This window comes from Cygnus olor, chromosome 2, assembly GCF_009769625.2.
Source record: "Cygnus olor isolate bCygOlo1 chromosome 2, bCygOlo1.pri.v2, whole genome shotgun sequence".
NCBI classification, from domain to species: domain Eukaryota; kingdom Metazoa; phylum Chordata; class Aves; order Anseriformes; family Anatidae; genus Cygnus; species Cygnus olor.
In genome coordinates, this window is record NC_049170.1 from 117,236,497 (window position 1) to 117,254,213 (window position 17,717).

At 38.0% G+C, this 17,717-nt stretch overlaps 1 protein-coding gene across 1 annotated transcript in view; it reads left to right on the plus strand.

Moving 5' to 3' along the window:
- The first annotated feature begins 9,548 nt into the window (after positions 1-9,548).
- The window catches only part of PPDPFL (pancreatic progenitor cell differentiation and proliferation factor like), a 29,318-nt gene continuing 21,149 nt past the window's right edge, over positions 9,549-17,717 (plus strand). The window contains exon 1 of the mRNA XM_040550356.1: positions 9,549-9,717. Coding sequence (XP_040406290.1) covers positions 9,606-9,717 — 112 coding nt within the window. The 5' untranslated portion in view covers positions 9,549-9,605. The remainder of the gene's footprint in view (positions 9,718-17,717) is intronic.

Sequence of the window (17,717 nt, forward strand, 5' to 3'; positions counted from 1 at the left end):
GGGAATAGAAACTGAGTAGGGTATGTCATGTTCTGTAGTCTCTACGTAAACAAATCAAAGGCTTTATGGCATTTCCTTATATCAGACTATCAGACTTCATTCCTTTTTTTTTTTTTTTTATTTGTTTGTTTGTTTGACTAAGATTTTCATATCCTTTCTCCTTTTACTTTAGTAAAAGGTGTGCATGACACTTTTCATGTAGAAGAAACATTCTGAATTCTTGACAAAACCGTAAATACTGCACATAGTTAGAATGACAAAAGTACTGGCTGACCTGGAGACATGATGCAAAATGTTGCCATCTCAGCAAGGCATCTTATTACAGGATTATGCTTAAGGATGTAGACTTATCAGACTTGCCTTCTTGATGTCAAATGCTATGACTCAACACTAATATACTGTTATTTTTGCCTTCACTCACATCTATTTTTGCCTTCACTGGCATGTAATGGGGAACATGAGTAATAGTTCAGGACTTGAAAACAATTCTACATTTTCTCAAAATTAAAGTACCATTCAAAGGCCCCAGGTTGTTCCTCTCAGGAGGCAGTGGTCAATAAATCTGAGCTGCAGAAAAGGATATGTAGATGAATGCCTTACTAGTTTGTACTTATGAGGGAAGACATACTTACACAGGTTATATGACTTAATGAATATATTATCCGGTTAAATTTTTAGGATCATATTATAAAATATACCATAATAGGAAATCTAAGGTTCATTAAATTCCTCTAACCTTATACTTGTTGATGTGTTTGCTCTGTCAGTTTGAGACAGCCTTTTTCAGGCTACATCTCTAGTCCACTGATCATTCATTCTAAATTAATGCTGTTTTTTCCTGTAGGAGAATGGAAGAATTATCTGTGTTTCAGGAGCATGGATACATACCGTGTGAAGAGGAAATCTGTAAGCATCTTCTCAGCGTATCTTTTGTTCAGGGAAGCCCCAAGCATGTCTTGTGCAAGTCACCAACCACAGGAAGCTTGACTCTCTTTTCCCAAAGCAGCTGTTTTATCACTTGTTCATTCTTTATTTTATGTATGGCTATTTCTCTTCAGTAACAGAAAAGTCATTTATCCAAGTGAACCCGAAAGACAAACAGAGGAAACCAGAAGAAGGTTTCCCACGAGCATTATTAGAGGTGACTGAGCTGCTTCTTGGCATGACAGGTACACAGGGCAGTGCAAATTCAGCAATAAGGAAGGTGATATGTATGAAAATTGGTGACAAGAGGAAGCAGTTGTTTCCTTAGCATGACAAATTTTGGCCTTGGTGACACCTCGGTACCACTCACTTCACTCTTCTTCCTGGGCATAGGGCCAGTTATGGTCAGATGAAGATGTCTTTATGCCCTGTGTCCAACATGCCCACTTGTTTCAACGCTGTTTAGTAATTATAATGGCATTATAAACTTTTGTACTTTGCTTGTATAGGAGGAGTTGATTGGTTTTCCTAGATGGTAATGAGTACAATAAATATACGATCATGCTATGGCCATGTGTATTTGAGAGCAGTAAATTGCTCATTAAAATTCTATTGCAGGAATTAAATTAGAAGACTATTCCCTTAGCCAAATAATGATGGCTATCACTTTTTAATCAAAACATATAATTTTATGGCTTACGAGTTAACTAATGGCTGTGGAGCCTGATTTGAGGTTGACACATAAATCATAACACAGGCCTCTGGGAAGATCTTGGTTCATATGAGAAAAAAAAAAGTTTGAAAAGTATGGATAGTACCTTGTTTTGCATCAATAATCGTCACATTTCACTAATTTAGGGGCAGAGATGAAGACAGATATATCCAGATTTGTATTGTAATTGTGATTCTCCTTATTATAACTTTCTCTGCTTGTTACCCTCTCATAACTTTCCTCCATAAACTAGGGGACAGAGATTCATATGTTGATGTTTCAAGGATCCAAGGTCTGCCTGTGATATGGCCTGGCTGTACAGCCTTGGCTCAGACTGCTGAGAGTGTTGCTAAGTTGTGTGAAAGCTGTGAGAAAGTCTGTGAAGACTTTCAAATAAGAAAAGTGAAATAAGAAGGGTGAAATTAGAAATGTAGGCAGGATTTTTGAGATGGGTCATTAGGAGCTCAATGATTCAAGAAGAAAATCTGGTCTGGCAGGGTGTAAAATGCTAAATGGAAGAACAGGGTGGGTCTAGCAAGGATCTGTCCAATTGTCAGTGCCATTGGTATGTCAGTGTTGATGGAACTGGTCAATGACAGAAGCTCACTGGTGAGCAGCTCTCTTTCACAAAGCCATGGAGGCCAACTGATCCCCTCCTCACCAGCAAAGTCTTTTTGAGTATCTTATTGGGATAGAGAACACACCAATGCCTAGCCTAGTAGCTTGTGAAAGTCTAGCTAGCTTCTGTATGTGTTGGCTGACAAATCTCTGCTTTATCCTTTCAAGCACACTACTTATAGAGAATCTTTGCAAAGTGCAGGGTGCCTATGCAAACTGACCCAAAACATGGCAGTTGCGTTTGAATATTTAAAAATACACAGCACAGTACGAATACTTAAAAATATGCCCATATTTTTTTAAGAGTGTAATGCGGATCTCTTATCTGATCTGATTTGATCAACTCTAACCAAGAACAAAACACATTGCATTTGCCTAGAAAAATATGTAAGAAAACATAGTAGTTCGGTGACTATTTTATAAACCACATGTTTTTCTGTAGAGGAAAATGCAAAGAACTAGGGTAAGCAGGCACAGCAGCTTGTGTACAGAAGGAAGGCAAGAACAAGATTGCCTGTGTGCAGACCAATAAACCCCAGTGTCATTCCTGAAGATGGGACTGAATGAACTAAGGAATGCCCTCATAAGCCTTGGTTAAAACAGAAGTAGATGTAGATTATATAGGTGTAGCATATAGACTTGCTATACAGCACAAATATTTGCTTTCATAGCAGTTCTTTCTTTCTCTGACATTAAATCATACTTGTTTTTTGAAAGCCATTGCTTTCCAAAGACAAGCTAGACAATTTCAAAGCCCATCAGGCTTGCTGAATGGTCCTCCTTGGTGCAGCATGCAACATACTCTGAGGCCCAGGCCATTAGAGGTGAGCTGCAAAACTCCAGTTGGAGTGGTGATGGGTGGCACAAGACGTCTGGTCCAAGGGCCAAGCACGCAGAGAAACTACAGCATTGCTCAAAGAAACTAGAGACCCTGAACTATGGCATTCATAAGTGTAATAGCATTTAGATCTTCCAAGGACCCCTCACAATCTGCAGCAATGCTGTTTTTGATTTTAGTTCCATGGTTGTTGAGAAATATGTGTGCGTGAATGCCTTACATTCATTATTATTTCACATGTCAGGAGCTGAGACCTGGAAATGCCATTCTACCTACATAAGATACTCTCATCAGGTGACAACTATTATGCCAAATGCACCATATTTGCATGCAAATGGAACTAGAGTCTCAGGCTGTCAGTACGTCTGTGGTAACCAGAAAAGCATGAAAATCCATTTCCGAACTTGGAGGTCCCATTAAACAAATGAAACATGGCAATGTTTGATTTCATTTGAAAATCAGAAAGAGAATCAAAACCTGAGACAATTGAAGATTGTCCTTAGGATTCAGAGGTGGAAAGAAGAGCTGATAGGTAGATTTGTGCATTTAAAACAATCTTCTGCTTGTTTCTTCCTAAGCTTGTATGGCATTTTATGATTTGGAACACTTTTTAACTCGTTTGCAAGTTGAACATTGGTTTATAAAGGATGAGTTGTCTATAATAAAAATCAATGCAGATATTGAATCGAAGTAATGGAAAAGATCTTACACTTTGGTAAATATCAAATGATTTCAAAGACAGCTTGGCAAGAAATATGAATGAAATGATTTTAACTTGTTTACAGAGGTGTGTGTAGTATAAGCAGTTCTATGTGAAGAGTGGAAGAAATTGTTTCTGTCCTCCCTCCCCCAAGCCCTGCCTTGATCTTTTCATAATCTAAAATGTGTTCACTCTATATGCATTTGCAAGGAAGCTGCACTGTTGCTGAAGTCTCTTCTTCTATTAAAATCTGTAATTAAAATAGAGTTGTAGCACTGTTAGTTAATGAGAGTGTGTCTTGTCTCTCAGGCGAGCTCTCACCAGAGCATGAAGGCTCCAGGGCACTGTGCTCCAGAGGACAATAAGTGGCTGCCAAGCTGTCTGCCATATTTTGTCATGTGGGAAATTCTGACATTCTGTAATGTTTTCATTCTAAATAATAAAACTTTAAGTCTCTCTCAGGAGATAAATTTTCCAGAGAATTTGGATCTGGAAACATCAAAATGATCATGCTAAAATGCTTCCTTCTCCCTAGTTATGTTCAAACGTTTAATTCTGGTAATACCTGCTGTAAGGACACTAACTCTGAATTTCCACCTACAACATAGAATTTAAGATTTCAGATGGAACTGTAGAAAGAAATCAATACTAAACATTGTTTTGAGTTTGAATAAGCCTGATAATTTCCCACCAGAAGCATACTCTAAGTGAACACTTCATTTTTTGACCAAACAACTTTTTGCAATAGACAGTTGTGCTGTAAAAATAAACATCTAACTAGTTCTGTTTGTTATTTCTTAATTTCAGTCTCATATTACACAAGTCAGCACTATGAAAAGCTCTATTATTTCAGCATACAGGAGTTGTTAATATCTGTTGTCTTCACTTGTTATTGTATTTTCTTTTTTAATAAAAAAGGAAACTCAGAAACTAAATCCAATCAAAATTCAAACTGCCTTTAAACCACCAGAAAAATTACAAACTCATGCAGCATATAAGTGATATACACAAACAGAATCACTCTAAGATAAAGTTCAATGTAGTTTACATCCACCATCAACCTTAATATCTGGACCATGGTGCTTCTCTGCTCCCACAGCTCATCCATATCATTTTTTTTTTTTTTAATGTTGAGGCTGGTTCATAATACAGAGATGAGAGATCTTACCAGAGATCATTATAATTATGATTTAGAGTGTGTTTTGTTGTTGTTGTTGTTGTTTGCTTGTTTGTTTGTTTTGAAAGAGCATAAGGGACAAACAACTGTCACATACATGGGAACATGGGACTTTTTTCTGACCCTTCTCTCCCTGATTCTGGATTTTATCCACCCAGCCCCAGTGGGAAATCTTTGCCCTTTCAGAGCTGAGCAGGAAAATCAGCCAATTACCAAAGCTCTGCTGGTGTTTATAACGTATGTTGTATCTACAGGAGAATGAAACAAAAAACATGCGTGAGCACAACAGAACACAAAAGCATATGGTATTCAGATTGAAGATAAGGGAGTTGATGATGAGAGCTTCATTAGTGCTAATAAGAAGAGTGTAACTGCATCGCCGCATGTTGTGTTGCATATGTATGCTTCAGAGGCAAATAAACCTCATTTCAAATTTAATGAGTACAGTACAGTCCTCAGACTGACATAACAAAAGTTGTTCCATTGCTCAAATTATTTTTGTTACTGCAATTATTTTGTTATTATTGTTGTTTTTATTGAAAAGTTTGGTAGAAATTTAAAGGGAAGAAACACTTTGGGGAGCCAAAGAGATGAAATACAAGGGGATCATAGATTTTTTTTTCTTAAATATTGAAGTTCAGGAAATACTAACATTACCAGTAGTATGTCAATAGTAACAAATATAAACAAGGCAAATTTTAGATGCAATTTCTCTTGAGGAAAGAGAAGTTTTTATCTCCTGAAAAGGACACAGGCAGTGTTCAGTAAAATTCTGATTGGGACACAACTGGGACACAATAGGGAAGAACTGTGACATATTCTTACATGTCATTATATTTTAAAATATGGCGTTGGTTAGTACTTTACAGAGCAGCAACTTGCCCGTACAAGGACCCACAGGCTCAAATTTGTCAGTGAGGGAATCAAAGCCTTTACCTGTTAAATAGGTATACAAGTAGATAATATAGAGTCATTCACCATATCTGTTAATGAAAATTATCTATTTCTTGTTTGAACTAATAAATCAACTATAAATTCCTATTAATTGGTTTATTATCCAAGAGCCCTAATAGTAATAGAAACCCACAGTAATATTTCATTTTGTTAAAATATCATGAAGGAAAGCATATAGTATCTGTTGAATCAGGTACAATAGACTCTGGACAATGTCCAACGAAGAAAATGAATTGTGGTACCTGCCTGAAGGTACCTGCCTGCTCATTCACAGCAACTTTTAAGAAGATTTTCTGGTTGTAAATTGTTGGGTCCTTGGAGCATGCCTGTGTCTTCCTTCCTCTGTGTTTGCACAAAGACAAGTAAATGGAGAGATGTAGCTCATACCAGGTCTTGCAAAATTAAAAAGGTTGGGTTTTTTTATGCTGTTGGTTTGGAATTCCTGTAGTCCTGTGATCCCTGTTAGATTGGTTCTGTCACCTAGGTGTACAGCCTACCATGGTGTTGATATGCATCCAGAGGGAGCACTTTCCAGGAGGAAAATGGTAGCAGCATGGTTGCTCCCATTATTATGATTGAGGAATATATGTACATTTTTACATGTTGTCAATCCAAACTTTTGTGATACTTCTAAACCATGTGGCTTATGCAAAAACAGTCTACAGTTACTCAAGCTAAAGACATGGGGACAGGAAACTAGCTCAGGAATTGACGGATAACTAAGGCATGTTGTTGGATTAAATTAATAAGAAAATAATTTAATTGTTAGCATGCTTTCTGGAATGGTTTCTGCCCAGGGTAACTAGGCTTTCTCACGCTATACCCGGGTGTGGTGTTGGGGCTGGCATGGACCAGGGTTTATATCCACAGGACAGTGTAAATGAGTTAACACGCTCTGGGAAGAAGATGGTATAGTTGTATGGTTAAAAAACATGCCATGCCCCTCCCCAGAGAACAGACTCAGATCTATTCTATTTACAAGTATAAGCACTGCTGTGATCTCACTATAGCTCCTCTTGCAGGTGGCAGCTGACCTTAAATGACATGCACTCTTTAATGGATCGTGCATATGAAGCAGGCTCTCTTTTCTCTCCCACTTTATATGAAATGTCATGAACTTTTGAGAACAGGAACTGAGGACCTAATACAAATTTGGGCACGAGGAGAAGTGAGAACAGGTGCTGATGAACATGCTCTGCATCTAATTTTGTTTGGTCTGCGGTGGGAGAAAACTGGAAAGGTTTGTTGCCAAACTCAACAGCTCCTGTGTATTCCAAGGACCTGAAAATATTTGGTCCATAGTGATATCATTCCAGTCAGACAAGATCATGGAGAAAAAGGTAAAACAATTGTATTTTGAGATGGACTGAACTTTGTACCCCAGCAAGTGCTATGACTCATCATGCACTAATCAGTGCAACTCAACCTCTTTTTTTTTGTATTTTTGAGACAGAAATGATGATAAAACCTTTCCTAAATTCTAAGCACATGTAGGCACATGCATATACACATAGCTTATTTTAAACATAAATATTATATAGATATGCAGTAGATGTTTCTTAAGTAGTTAAATAGGTCACAGTTACTCTGACTGTAATAATCCTTGCATTGTTCTTTCATAAACAGCTCACACATCACCAACAAACTTTAAAAGAAAATGTTTGGGACTGTTTTATGGTGAAGGATGATTTACTTGGTTATGTCTCCTAATAGAAAGTATACAAACATAATTTATGTGCATGGCCGTGACAAGAGATTTTGAACAGAAAACTCTCTATTGTAGTGACATCAATTAATTTGTCAAGACTTCAGAGCTATGTCAGTGGCACACAAGAATCTGCCAGGATATTCTGTTTACAAAACAGTACCTGAATAACATGTAAAGTCTGATTCTTACTGTTTTTTGCTTGTTTGTTTGTTTGTTTTTCTTGAGACATTCAGAGAGTGAACAACATAACTGAAAAGAGAGTGTTAAGCATCTTAAAAAGGTAAATTGCAAACAACAGGGAAAAGCTGAGACAGGATTATTAAATAGTCAACAGAACTGGTAATTACTTTAAAACAAAACAAAACAAAAAAACAAATTGATATTTTTTGAAGTCAGTAAAAATCAGACAAAGGTAATGAATTGGAAGTGCTGCCTATGGCACCATATACTAATACAGAATTTATTTTTCCTTTCAGGACATCTTTGGCAACATCAGAAACTACTACCTTGAAGTAGTCTGCCTTTTCCTATCTCACTGTGCAGTGAGAGTATATGATAGAAGATGACCTGTTGAATCACTGGGTTCAGTCCTACGCAGTTGTGGATGACAAAAACAGGGTCATGTTGCATTTCCCCATTGTCTGTGGTGCTGCTCTCCACCACGTGGCCGTGCATCACCATCATTGCAGAAAACATCTCGTGGATTGCTTCTTTCCCATTTGACTGTGCCACAGCTTTTTCTTGGCTTTCATTTCCAATTTCAACGAACAACATGTAAGAACCGTCACTGTTAGGAGATCAGCTCTACCCTTCACCTTTACCATATTGACAGATTTGGGCAGAGCTTTGAACTGCAGATTAAAAGGAGAGCTCTATGTCCCAGCACTGCAGAGTTACAGATGAATGAGAATACTGTAAACAGGGTGGAGAAATGTGCATTAAACTGTTATTACACTTAATGAAACAGAATTGGCTTTGGGAAGAAGATAAATTATCAGAGGTAAGGGTTGTGCCCATAGAATACAAAGGAAATACAGTATGTAAAGGCATACTTCACATCTACAGAAGTGTCTTAGCATGGGGAATCCCAGAAAACAGGTCTGGAAGGGATCCGAGAAGGTCAGTTAGTCTATCCCCTGCTCCAAGGCAGGATAAGCTATATATAAATCATTCCTGACAGACGCCTCTGTTATGTCCTGATAAAAAAAACACCAGTGAGGGAGACACTACAGCTCCCCAGGCAGTGTACTCCATTACCCAACTATCTCACAATTAGACAGTTTATCTATTGCCACAGTGTAAGCCCCTGCTTCTTTTCCTGTCACTGCTTGATAGAAGAAAAAAAGGTTTATTTTCTTTCTCTTTGCAGCAAGCACATACACAGCACAACACTCTCAGGAGAATTCCTCTACATACAGAGACTGTGATAAAGGCCATACACTTCTCAAGTTTTAGCAAAGTGGGCCTACTCAGGAATCAAACTCATGTAATGAGTTACCTATCTATACATGTGATTGAAAAGAAAGCTAAAGTGTTGATTTAAATGTTGCTAGTGACTCTCCTGTGGGTATTTTTAGCTATGTCTACAGGCCACGTGCACACAGGTACTCTGTACTCACTCTGCCCTGGCCTCAGACCGGGAGTTCATGAGCTAAGTGTGATCGATCATGTTAGCAGGATACAGTTATTAAGCCTGCTAGTCTGTGGGCTAGCTCAGAAAGCAATCAGAGCAAGCTTACACCTCTCTAGAGCTGTCTTTTTTAGTCCTAAATGACTGCCTGTCCAGGGAGGTGACTCAGAGGCTAGGACGCAGAGGCTGCAAAACACTAGCTGTAGGAGGCACACACAGAACACCCAGTACGTGCCATGTCAGGGTGACTAATAAAAAGATCTGTCCCTGTTTTCCTGACCCAGTATATCAGCTCTGTGCTTTGAGTAACACAATGGGAATCAAGCCACCACATGCCTTGAGGGATGTGGCAGGAGCCCAGCTACAACGTGACACAGAAGAGGCACAGCCCAAGGCTTCACTTGGGGACAATCTGGAGCCTAGATGGGCCTTCTAGGTGCGGAGCCTTGCACAGAGGTAAGGCTAACTCCCCTTGGCTCCTTAGAAGAAGTAAGGGCTTTTTACAGCTCTGGATCTTGTATATGAGGTACAGCTGGTTGGCAGGTCAATGCATGAGTGGACCCATTGGGAGCAGGATGTATGAGGATCTCGGTACAGGGAGGGGAGTGTGCTTGAATTTCACACACTCTCTTAATTCTCCGAAGTTTTACTCCTATATGGTAGCCCTGAAAGTACTTTTGTGTGGTGCAGCTTCTTTGACATCCAGAATTGAACAAATTGACTCATTCTTAATATATGATATGGAGGAACAGGAACATGGCAGATTCACAGCCTAGCTCACTACTATTATTCATCATCCCATATAGATGTGTCCACATAGGTAAGAGTTGAATTTAGCTCAAACATAATTATCTTTCATCTGACATTTTGTCTTTCTTCTGCTCTTTCCACTGTATTTCTAACTGATCCCACTTTCCTCAAAGTAGGGTAAGAATTTAGCAGCTTTCCCATATCATTGAAATTAGACAGAGTTCACCCTTCCTTAATGTTAAAGATGAAATTGAAAATGTCAAAAGATCACAAATTTAGATGTAATACCTTCTCTAATCTTAGTTCAGCCTTCATGACACATAAAATTCATAAAACTCTGGACTGATACAAGATCATTTTAAGAATAAAAAACACTGCTAAGTCATTGAGTCAAAAGGTTTGGTCTCAAAAATGAATTTTCTAGTTTTTGCACTTACATCCATGTTAAAATAGTGAACACATTATTCTGCCAGAGTCCCTCTTCCACCAAATTAACAAAATAAAAATCACTATGAATGAACTAGGCACAACTGTGAGAAATGTACACATATACACTTATTTCTTTCAGAGCCCTTTACAGGATTTCATTTACTTCTAATGCAGACATTAGTATTGTGAATACATGACATGTAAATGAAAATAAGGTTGATGGTTTGCAGCAGGAACCTAAAGCTTCTTAATGAAATTAAATAAATTTGAGATAACACAATAGCATAGTGTGTTTGGACTATGGATTCTGTACTTCAGTTCTTGAACAAGTCTGAAAATACCTTTGTATTGATAGACATAGATATCAGAACACAGCTGTGATTCTGTCTGCAGAAGCAGTCTGCCTCAATGCTTGAAAATTAACTATTCAAAATTTTGCAAGTTATATTATTCTATCAGTCAAAAAGGAGATTTTTTTCCCCCTCAAAACATACATATTTTACAAATGTAGATGATTGGCAAGTCTATACCTAAGAAAAAATATTCCTTATGAAAGCTTGCCTGAAATCTTTCTTTTCTTTGACACCTGGGCATAAGGCTGGTGAAAAAGTTTTTTAACTTTCTGCAAAGTCCTTTGCTTTCCTCTGGCAACTTGCTCCATTTAGACTTACAGCGAAGCTTTCAAATATCACCTTTATTTATTAATTATGTTGTATGTGTGACTTTTCAGCATTTAGTTTTAAGGTGGAGTGTATGTTAAAATATGTAAATACAGATAGAATACATCAAGAGAAAAAAAAAGATCTATACTATATTGTATTTTTAAAAGACTTACACATGCACATAGGGATAATGGAAATGGAAGTTTCGGTACAGTAGAAAATAAATTAAGAACAGATCTCTTCCAGTGCTTCTAGCAGCAGAGTTGTGCTCTTCTGTCTCAGGTTTAAATCCAGTATCAAAATGCTTGGTTAAGCCATTAAAATCCGCAGTTGTTTGGGATTCTTCATGTTGCTAGAGCTGTCAGAACATCCTTAAAACAGTATGTTTTTTTTTTCTTTTGAGACATATCCCATATTCCTTCTCTATGAAAAATAGAATAAATAAAAACAAAAACAAACAAACAAAAAAGAACAAAAAACTTTAAATATGGCATTGTAAGTGGCACAATATCATTAGGAATTTGCAGTACACTGATGTTCAATATCTTCCCAACCTGCAAGCTAATCAGGATGGTACAAATCACTTATTCTGCAGCCTGATGCAGCCTATTATTGTTACTTTTGGGCAACCTTGTCCTGTCCTGTGAAAAAGGGCTCTTTTTCTTACTTGTCTTTTGGGACATGGCGGTTGAATATGGGGATAGTCCTGAATTCTGAAACTGTGACCGTGACTTCCTGTATGAGGGTATATCCTTCTTTTCCTCTAGTCCTATTACAGTCCAGGTTTAAATATTTATAAAAGCCTTAGACAAAAGATGCTGCCTATTGCAAATGAGAGTTACAGAACTAAGCCCTGAAGTCTTTTTTTTTTTTTTTTCCTAGCTTTCCTGATCGGTAGGATTTTAGTCGAATTACTGTTTCACCTGTTTATTATTTTTAATGAATAGTATGACAACTATTCTACCTTGTTTTTCCTGTTTTCAGAATGATTCAAATAGTTCCAAGCTGTACTAAGGAAGGCAAAACCAGAATCATTCATTTTCTCATACCTGTGCTGAGGGCCTGAAGCATTTTAGCTTAAGACACATTAAAATTCCTTGCTTAAATGTATGGAGACTTTATAGGGAATACAAAACAGATTGGATAGAAAATGCTTTACACATTACTAATGATCATGAGTATTTCATTCAGAAATCTGAACTCAGGTTTGCCTAAATGTCAGAGGATGTTGCTTATACATAGGATTGAAAGTTCAACATTTTCCTCGTGCTGTTTTTGCTGTAGTCCACAAGCTACCTTTGCCCCACAAAAAGCTGTTGGTTACTACATGCTGTACTGTACGTGAACAGCAAATTAAAAGCAGAGAAACACGTCTGCAGCACAACAGACTATTTTAGTACCCAGTGAAACTAGGGTAAAGGTTGCAGCTGGTTAACAAATATTTTGGCAGTGAATGTAAAGGAGTGAAAAAGGAAATCTAGAATGCTGAAGTTTGCACTATCAAAGGCTTTTCAATTCCTATTAATTTTTAAACACCATAAAATGCTTGGCTTGAACATACAGGCATAAAATTGCATTCATAATGTTTTTTTAATAGGATGGCTTGAAACAAGGAGCTGCTGACACAGATCTTTTGAAGACAACTCCAGCATTACATTTCCATGAAGGAAATTCACTTTTGAGCTATTACATGTCAAGGCAGTTGAATACCTTGCGTGGAAATATAAAGTAGGATGGACTGGTTTACTGCTGTTGCTGTTCTCCTTCTAAATGTGGTTCAGCCCAAACAGGGCTATCTTCTTTCAGGGCCTGACTTCACTGCACTGGTTAGCTTAAATTATGACACTTGAACAATATCTATAAGGTTTAATTCACAAGCAGAGAGAGAGATGGGCAACAGTAGTCTGAAGTGCAGAAGTGTCAGCAAGTGTCAGCAATAGCAGAGGGACTTGAACTCTCCCACTCCATACTAGTGTTAGCATCATAGGGTTTGCAAACTGTCCCCAGCCTGACAGCATAAGCTTCACCTTGGGTATGGCTCAGTTTCAACTGGAAGGCTTTATCAGTGTGGTTGAGTGTTAAATTAGGCACTGAACTCTGGGCTAACACTCCTGTCTGGACAGGCCTTCAGTCTTGAGTGTGTCTTTCCTCCTGCCCACCACACAAAGCCAGGCTTGAGGCAGGTGTGAGCTTGGCAGCTCAGCTAACGCTCAGTCTATGGGGTGAGGAAATTCACTGCAAGTGAATTAAATGAGAAATTACAATAACTTAGGGAAGGTACAGTCATTCCCAGCTTGGTATTCACTGGAGGCTGTATTTAAGTCAAGCCAAGATTTCCTTAAAGAGTACTAAGTATAGATTGTTCACAGAAGGCTGGTCAGAGAGTCAATTTTAGTTTACCTCCAAAGAACAGACTTTTTTTCAAAATACAGTTAGTGTTGTTTCCTGTTTCTCAGAATATCAGTGGACTTTTACCAGCGCAGTATGTAACTTGGCATGCTGAGCTATCAGGAGCTCTGGTGCATGTTTGCTCTGGTTCTTCCAACAGCCCTCTCTATCTCCCTTTCTTGACACTGGGAAGAGAGGCAGGAGAGGTTACAGCTGAAAAGTACATGATGTTGTTTTGAACACATTTTTGGAAGCTGGAGCGATATTCTGGAATTTTCTTACTAGTTCAGTCCCCTCCTGACTGAATTACTGCCAGTGACTGACAACAGCAGTCCTTTATACAAGAGAACCAGAATGAGTTTTTGCTCCAAATAAATTACAAGTGTTTTCTGCAAGAAGCTAAAAGCGATATGAAATGGCTAATTTGGCCTACCATATATGAGGCAGCTTTGTAAGAATATGTTATAAGAAGTTAGCAGAGGGGTCTTTTGACATATCCAGCTAGATAGGTAATCAGTCTATCTTCCAGATTTTGTCATGACCACATCATGTGCTTTTCAGTCACTCCATCTAACATACGGCAACTGCAGAAGGGATTGCAGTAAGCGTCTGAGCAGATATGAAATAGAGGCCAAATTTCACAAAAGAGGTGGAATATTACAAGACTTCCATGAAATCCTTTAACATGCTTTTGACAGATATTTTGTTCCACATGTATCTTTGAAAGTTACTTACCTAAAGAGGCTCATCATGGATACAGTGCCTGGTTGTTATCATCCCCATGTTTTTTACCTTGCTTTTCTGACTTGTAAGCACGAGTAATGATAATTACTACCCAACAGCACCTCATGATTGTTTCAAAGCAGGGTATGGCCACAGATATCTTTCCTTGAAGATCTACCTGCTTGTGGTGACAGGTCCTAATTTTTTTTTTTTTTTTATATAACCTTTATATACTTTTAAACTAATTTAGTGGATCTAAACATATATGGATTTTGAGAGGAGACACTCTGTTCCAAGGCTTTCTTCAGAGTGTGGTGTCACACAGGAAAACTCAAAAAAATATTTACTGTAAGAACATATTTTCCCTTGAATATTCTAGAAAATAGTAGGAGTTTCTCTGTCATCTGTAACAATAATAGGTGTGTTTACCAGAAAAATGGTTTGTAATTAGTTGAACAGAAGCCTATGTGAAGCATCAGCTACTAAAGAAAATGTAGCACAGAATTTTGACTTTTGAGAACTACAGCAAAGTCTTGCTTTTTAACTCACAGTACTAGAAAGTGTACTGGGTAGGTCAAATTTCAAAGGCTCTGGTTTTTGGGGCTCAAAACCTTCATAAGGATGGTACAAGTTTCAGACTTCACATCTAGAGGCTAACTTGGAGTTTCAGCAATACAGAGGGACTACACAGAAGCATTGTCTCAGTTCACACATATTCTTTCCAAGATGAATCAAACAGCAAAAAAACTGCCTTGCTGTGCTGAGTATTAGAGCTAGAGAATAAATGCACAATGTGGGATCCTTCCTGTCCCCTTGGAGTCCTATGTGATGAGTGGATGATGCATTCCCATGTTCTCCAGAGTGTAAAGATGCTACAGCACTAGTAGGCTTACAGTAGAGGGAAGAGCACTCTAGTGGTATTTCCTTGAAAACAACAAAAATATTCTGGCTCTTTGAAAGGTATATTATTATTATTATTAATATAATTAATATTATTATTATTAAAGCTGACCATGCTTATTCTGTCATGTTAGAACCTTGCCAGAAAACTTTGCATTTTTACAGTAAGTAGATTCAGATGCTGCTGTAGTTGATGGGATTGCTACAATAAGAAAGGCTTTTGGGATCCAGCTCCTTTCTTGTATATCACCTTTACCAGAAGTCTATATGAGTAACAATTAACAGTAGTCAAAAGTGAGAAACTGTATGATTTTGGATGACATTCTCTACAAGAGAATATTGAGAATATGGGAAAATGTAGGGAGGTAGACAAGAGAAGTCATAGAGGATCCCTGTTTTGCTGCCTTCAGAGAGAAACCAAGTGCTTCCTAAAATATATTTTTCAGCCACATTAGAGTTATTGGGCTCAGCAGGGGCCAATAGCCTGTGGCCTTTATTGTACAGAAGCATGGAAGGGTTTATTTACTAGTCCTTAAACCTAATGAATCTATGAAACAGAACAGAAAGGCTACAGCCCAGCCAGGATAGGTTGCATGAAGAGAAAGAAGGGCAAGGGAAAATAAAGACTAGGGAGAGTGATGAGGAAAGGAAAGAGATAGAACATTTCCAGTCTTATGGATCAGAAGAGCATCCCTTGTCAACAACATTTACATCAATGTAACAGCAGAACAAGACCTATATGCAACTATGTTGAAAAGCCCTGCAAGGCAAAATAAGAAGCTTCTCAAATTTGAGGCTCTCGAGAGTCTTAGGTGGAAAAAATGGTGCACAGGTAGTAGTGTTGCATTTCTATGTTTCCCCAGTATCATAAGCTCTGTGGGTAAATATATTTTTACCTGTTACTGGTAGCTTATTACATTGATAGTAATATATGTGAACAGTGCCATAAATACTAGAAGAAGTGTTGCAGTGCATATTGTAAAGAACCAATAAACAGCCAGAAATGTATAGCTAAATGTGAAGTTACTGCTTCTCTCCAAAAGCACTCTAGGAAAATTGTCATTTTCAGATATGATCTGTTCAGTCAAATTAAAGTCTGATGACTGCCTCAAGATGTCCATTTATTACCCAAAATAAATCAAACTGAGAGAACAGTCAACAATACATGATTATATTTAAAAGCAACACATCAGCACCTATGGGTAAAATTTCCAGCAGCAGTCAGATAACAGGGGCAGGAAATAAGAGTACAACAATAGATCAGGTTAGGACAGGATATTGTAGAATTTCAGCTTGATTCATAAATATAAAATAATGAACTACTATTTTCATAGTCAAACCTGTCAAGCTGTATTAAAAAAATTTGAAAAAATGTTATTGTCCCGTTACAGTTGACGATTTGGCCATGGAATTAAATAGAGTGTACAGAAATAAGTGCACCTGCCTTTTTATTTGTGCAGAACTGAGAAAAAAGAAAAAGAAAGAACAGAGTATGTAACACTCATCTTTAAACTAAGATTTCCTCATTGATTTGTAGTTTTGGATTCAAAGTAAGATCTTATGAAACTTTTTGTTGATCTTTAAATTTGAAAGCAAATTTGAAAGATTCCCCAGAGCTATGGTTTAGTGCCTATGCAAAAAAAAATCAAGAAAAAAATTTTGAAAATCAAGCTCAAAATCTGTAGAATTATAATTCTTCTCCAAGCATTTGTTGGAGAGTGTGAAGAATATTTGAGCAGAAAATCTAGCCACCAGATGGAGGATCAAGGTAATTGGAGGTAATGCAGATCAACAGATGGAAGCCTGAAAAATATCTGAAAATCACACCTTAAGAAAACAGTTTACTGTACTGAGCACTTTACGTTTTTCTTTGTCTTGCAAAATGTGCAAGTTGCAAATAAAAGACATCAAAAGACATCATCAAAGTGAACATGTTAAGCACTTCCCATGTTAATATGGGAAGGGTATTTCCTCTCTGCATGGCGGACAGTCTCTGTGTAAGCTGGTACAGCTCAGAGGCCTGTGACCTTGCACAATGAGAGGGGCCCTTGAAAAACAACAGCTCCTCAGCCGCTAATATGAAGGACTTCGAGTTCATTCTCTTTGAATCACAGCAATATTATGAGCACTGAGCTTCACAACAGGAAGAGCTCTACACCACTGGGCAGACATCTGCTTGTATTTACTCAGTTCTACCTCCAGCACTCAAGAGAACAAAATCTAATTTTCCGTGTTGCACAGTCTGTGAAATGCTCCTGAGGGTGAACTGAATGCACCCACTAGAGGAGAAAGCTCTGGAGGCAGTCCTACACAAAATCTGAATAACTCACCACCTGGACCTTCCCCACTTAAAATGCCTAGGGCTCCTGAATTAGAAATGTGTCTGAAGACTGCTAACAAGAAAGGCCAATTGAGTTACAGATGAACAAGAGAACGCTCCTGGAATAGGCTGCACAGTGAAGGTAGGATGAACTTGCATGTATGCGCAGAGGATCTGCAACAGAACTAGCTAAATATTTCTACTTCTGCAGCCACATAGACTAGAAAAGAGATCTCTACCCTAATTGCGCAGTCTCTGGAACATTCATTAAATCACAGTGAATG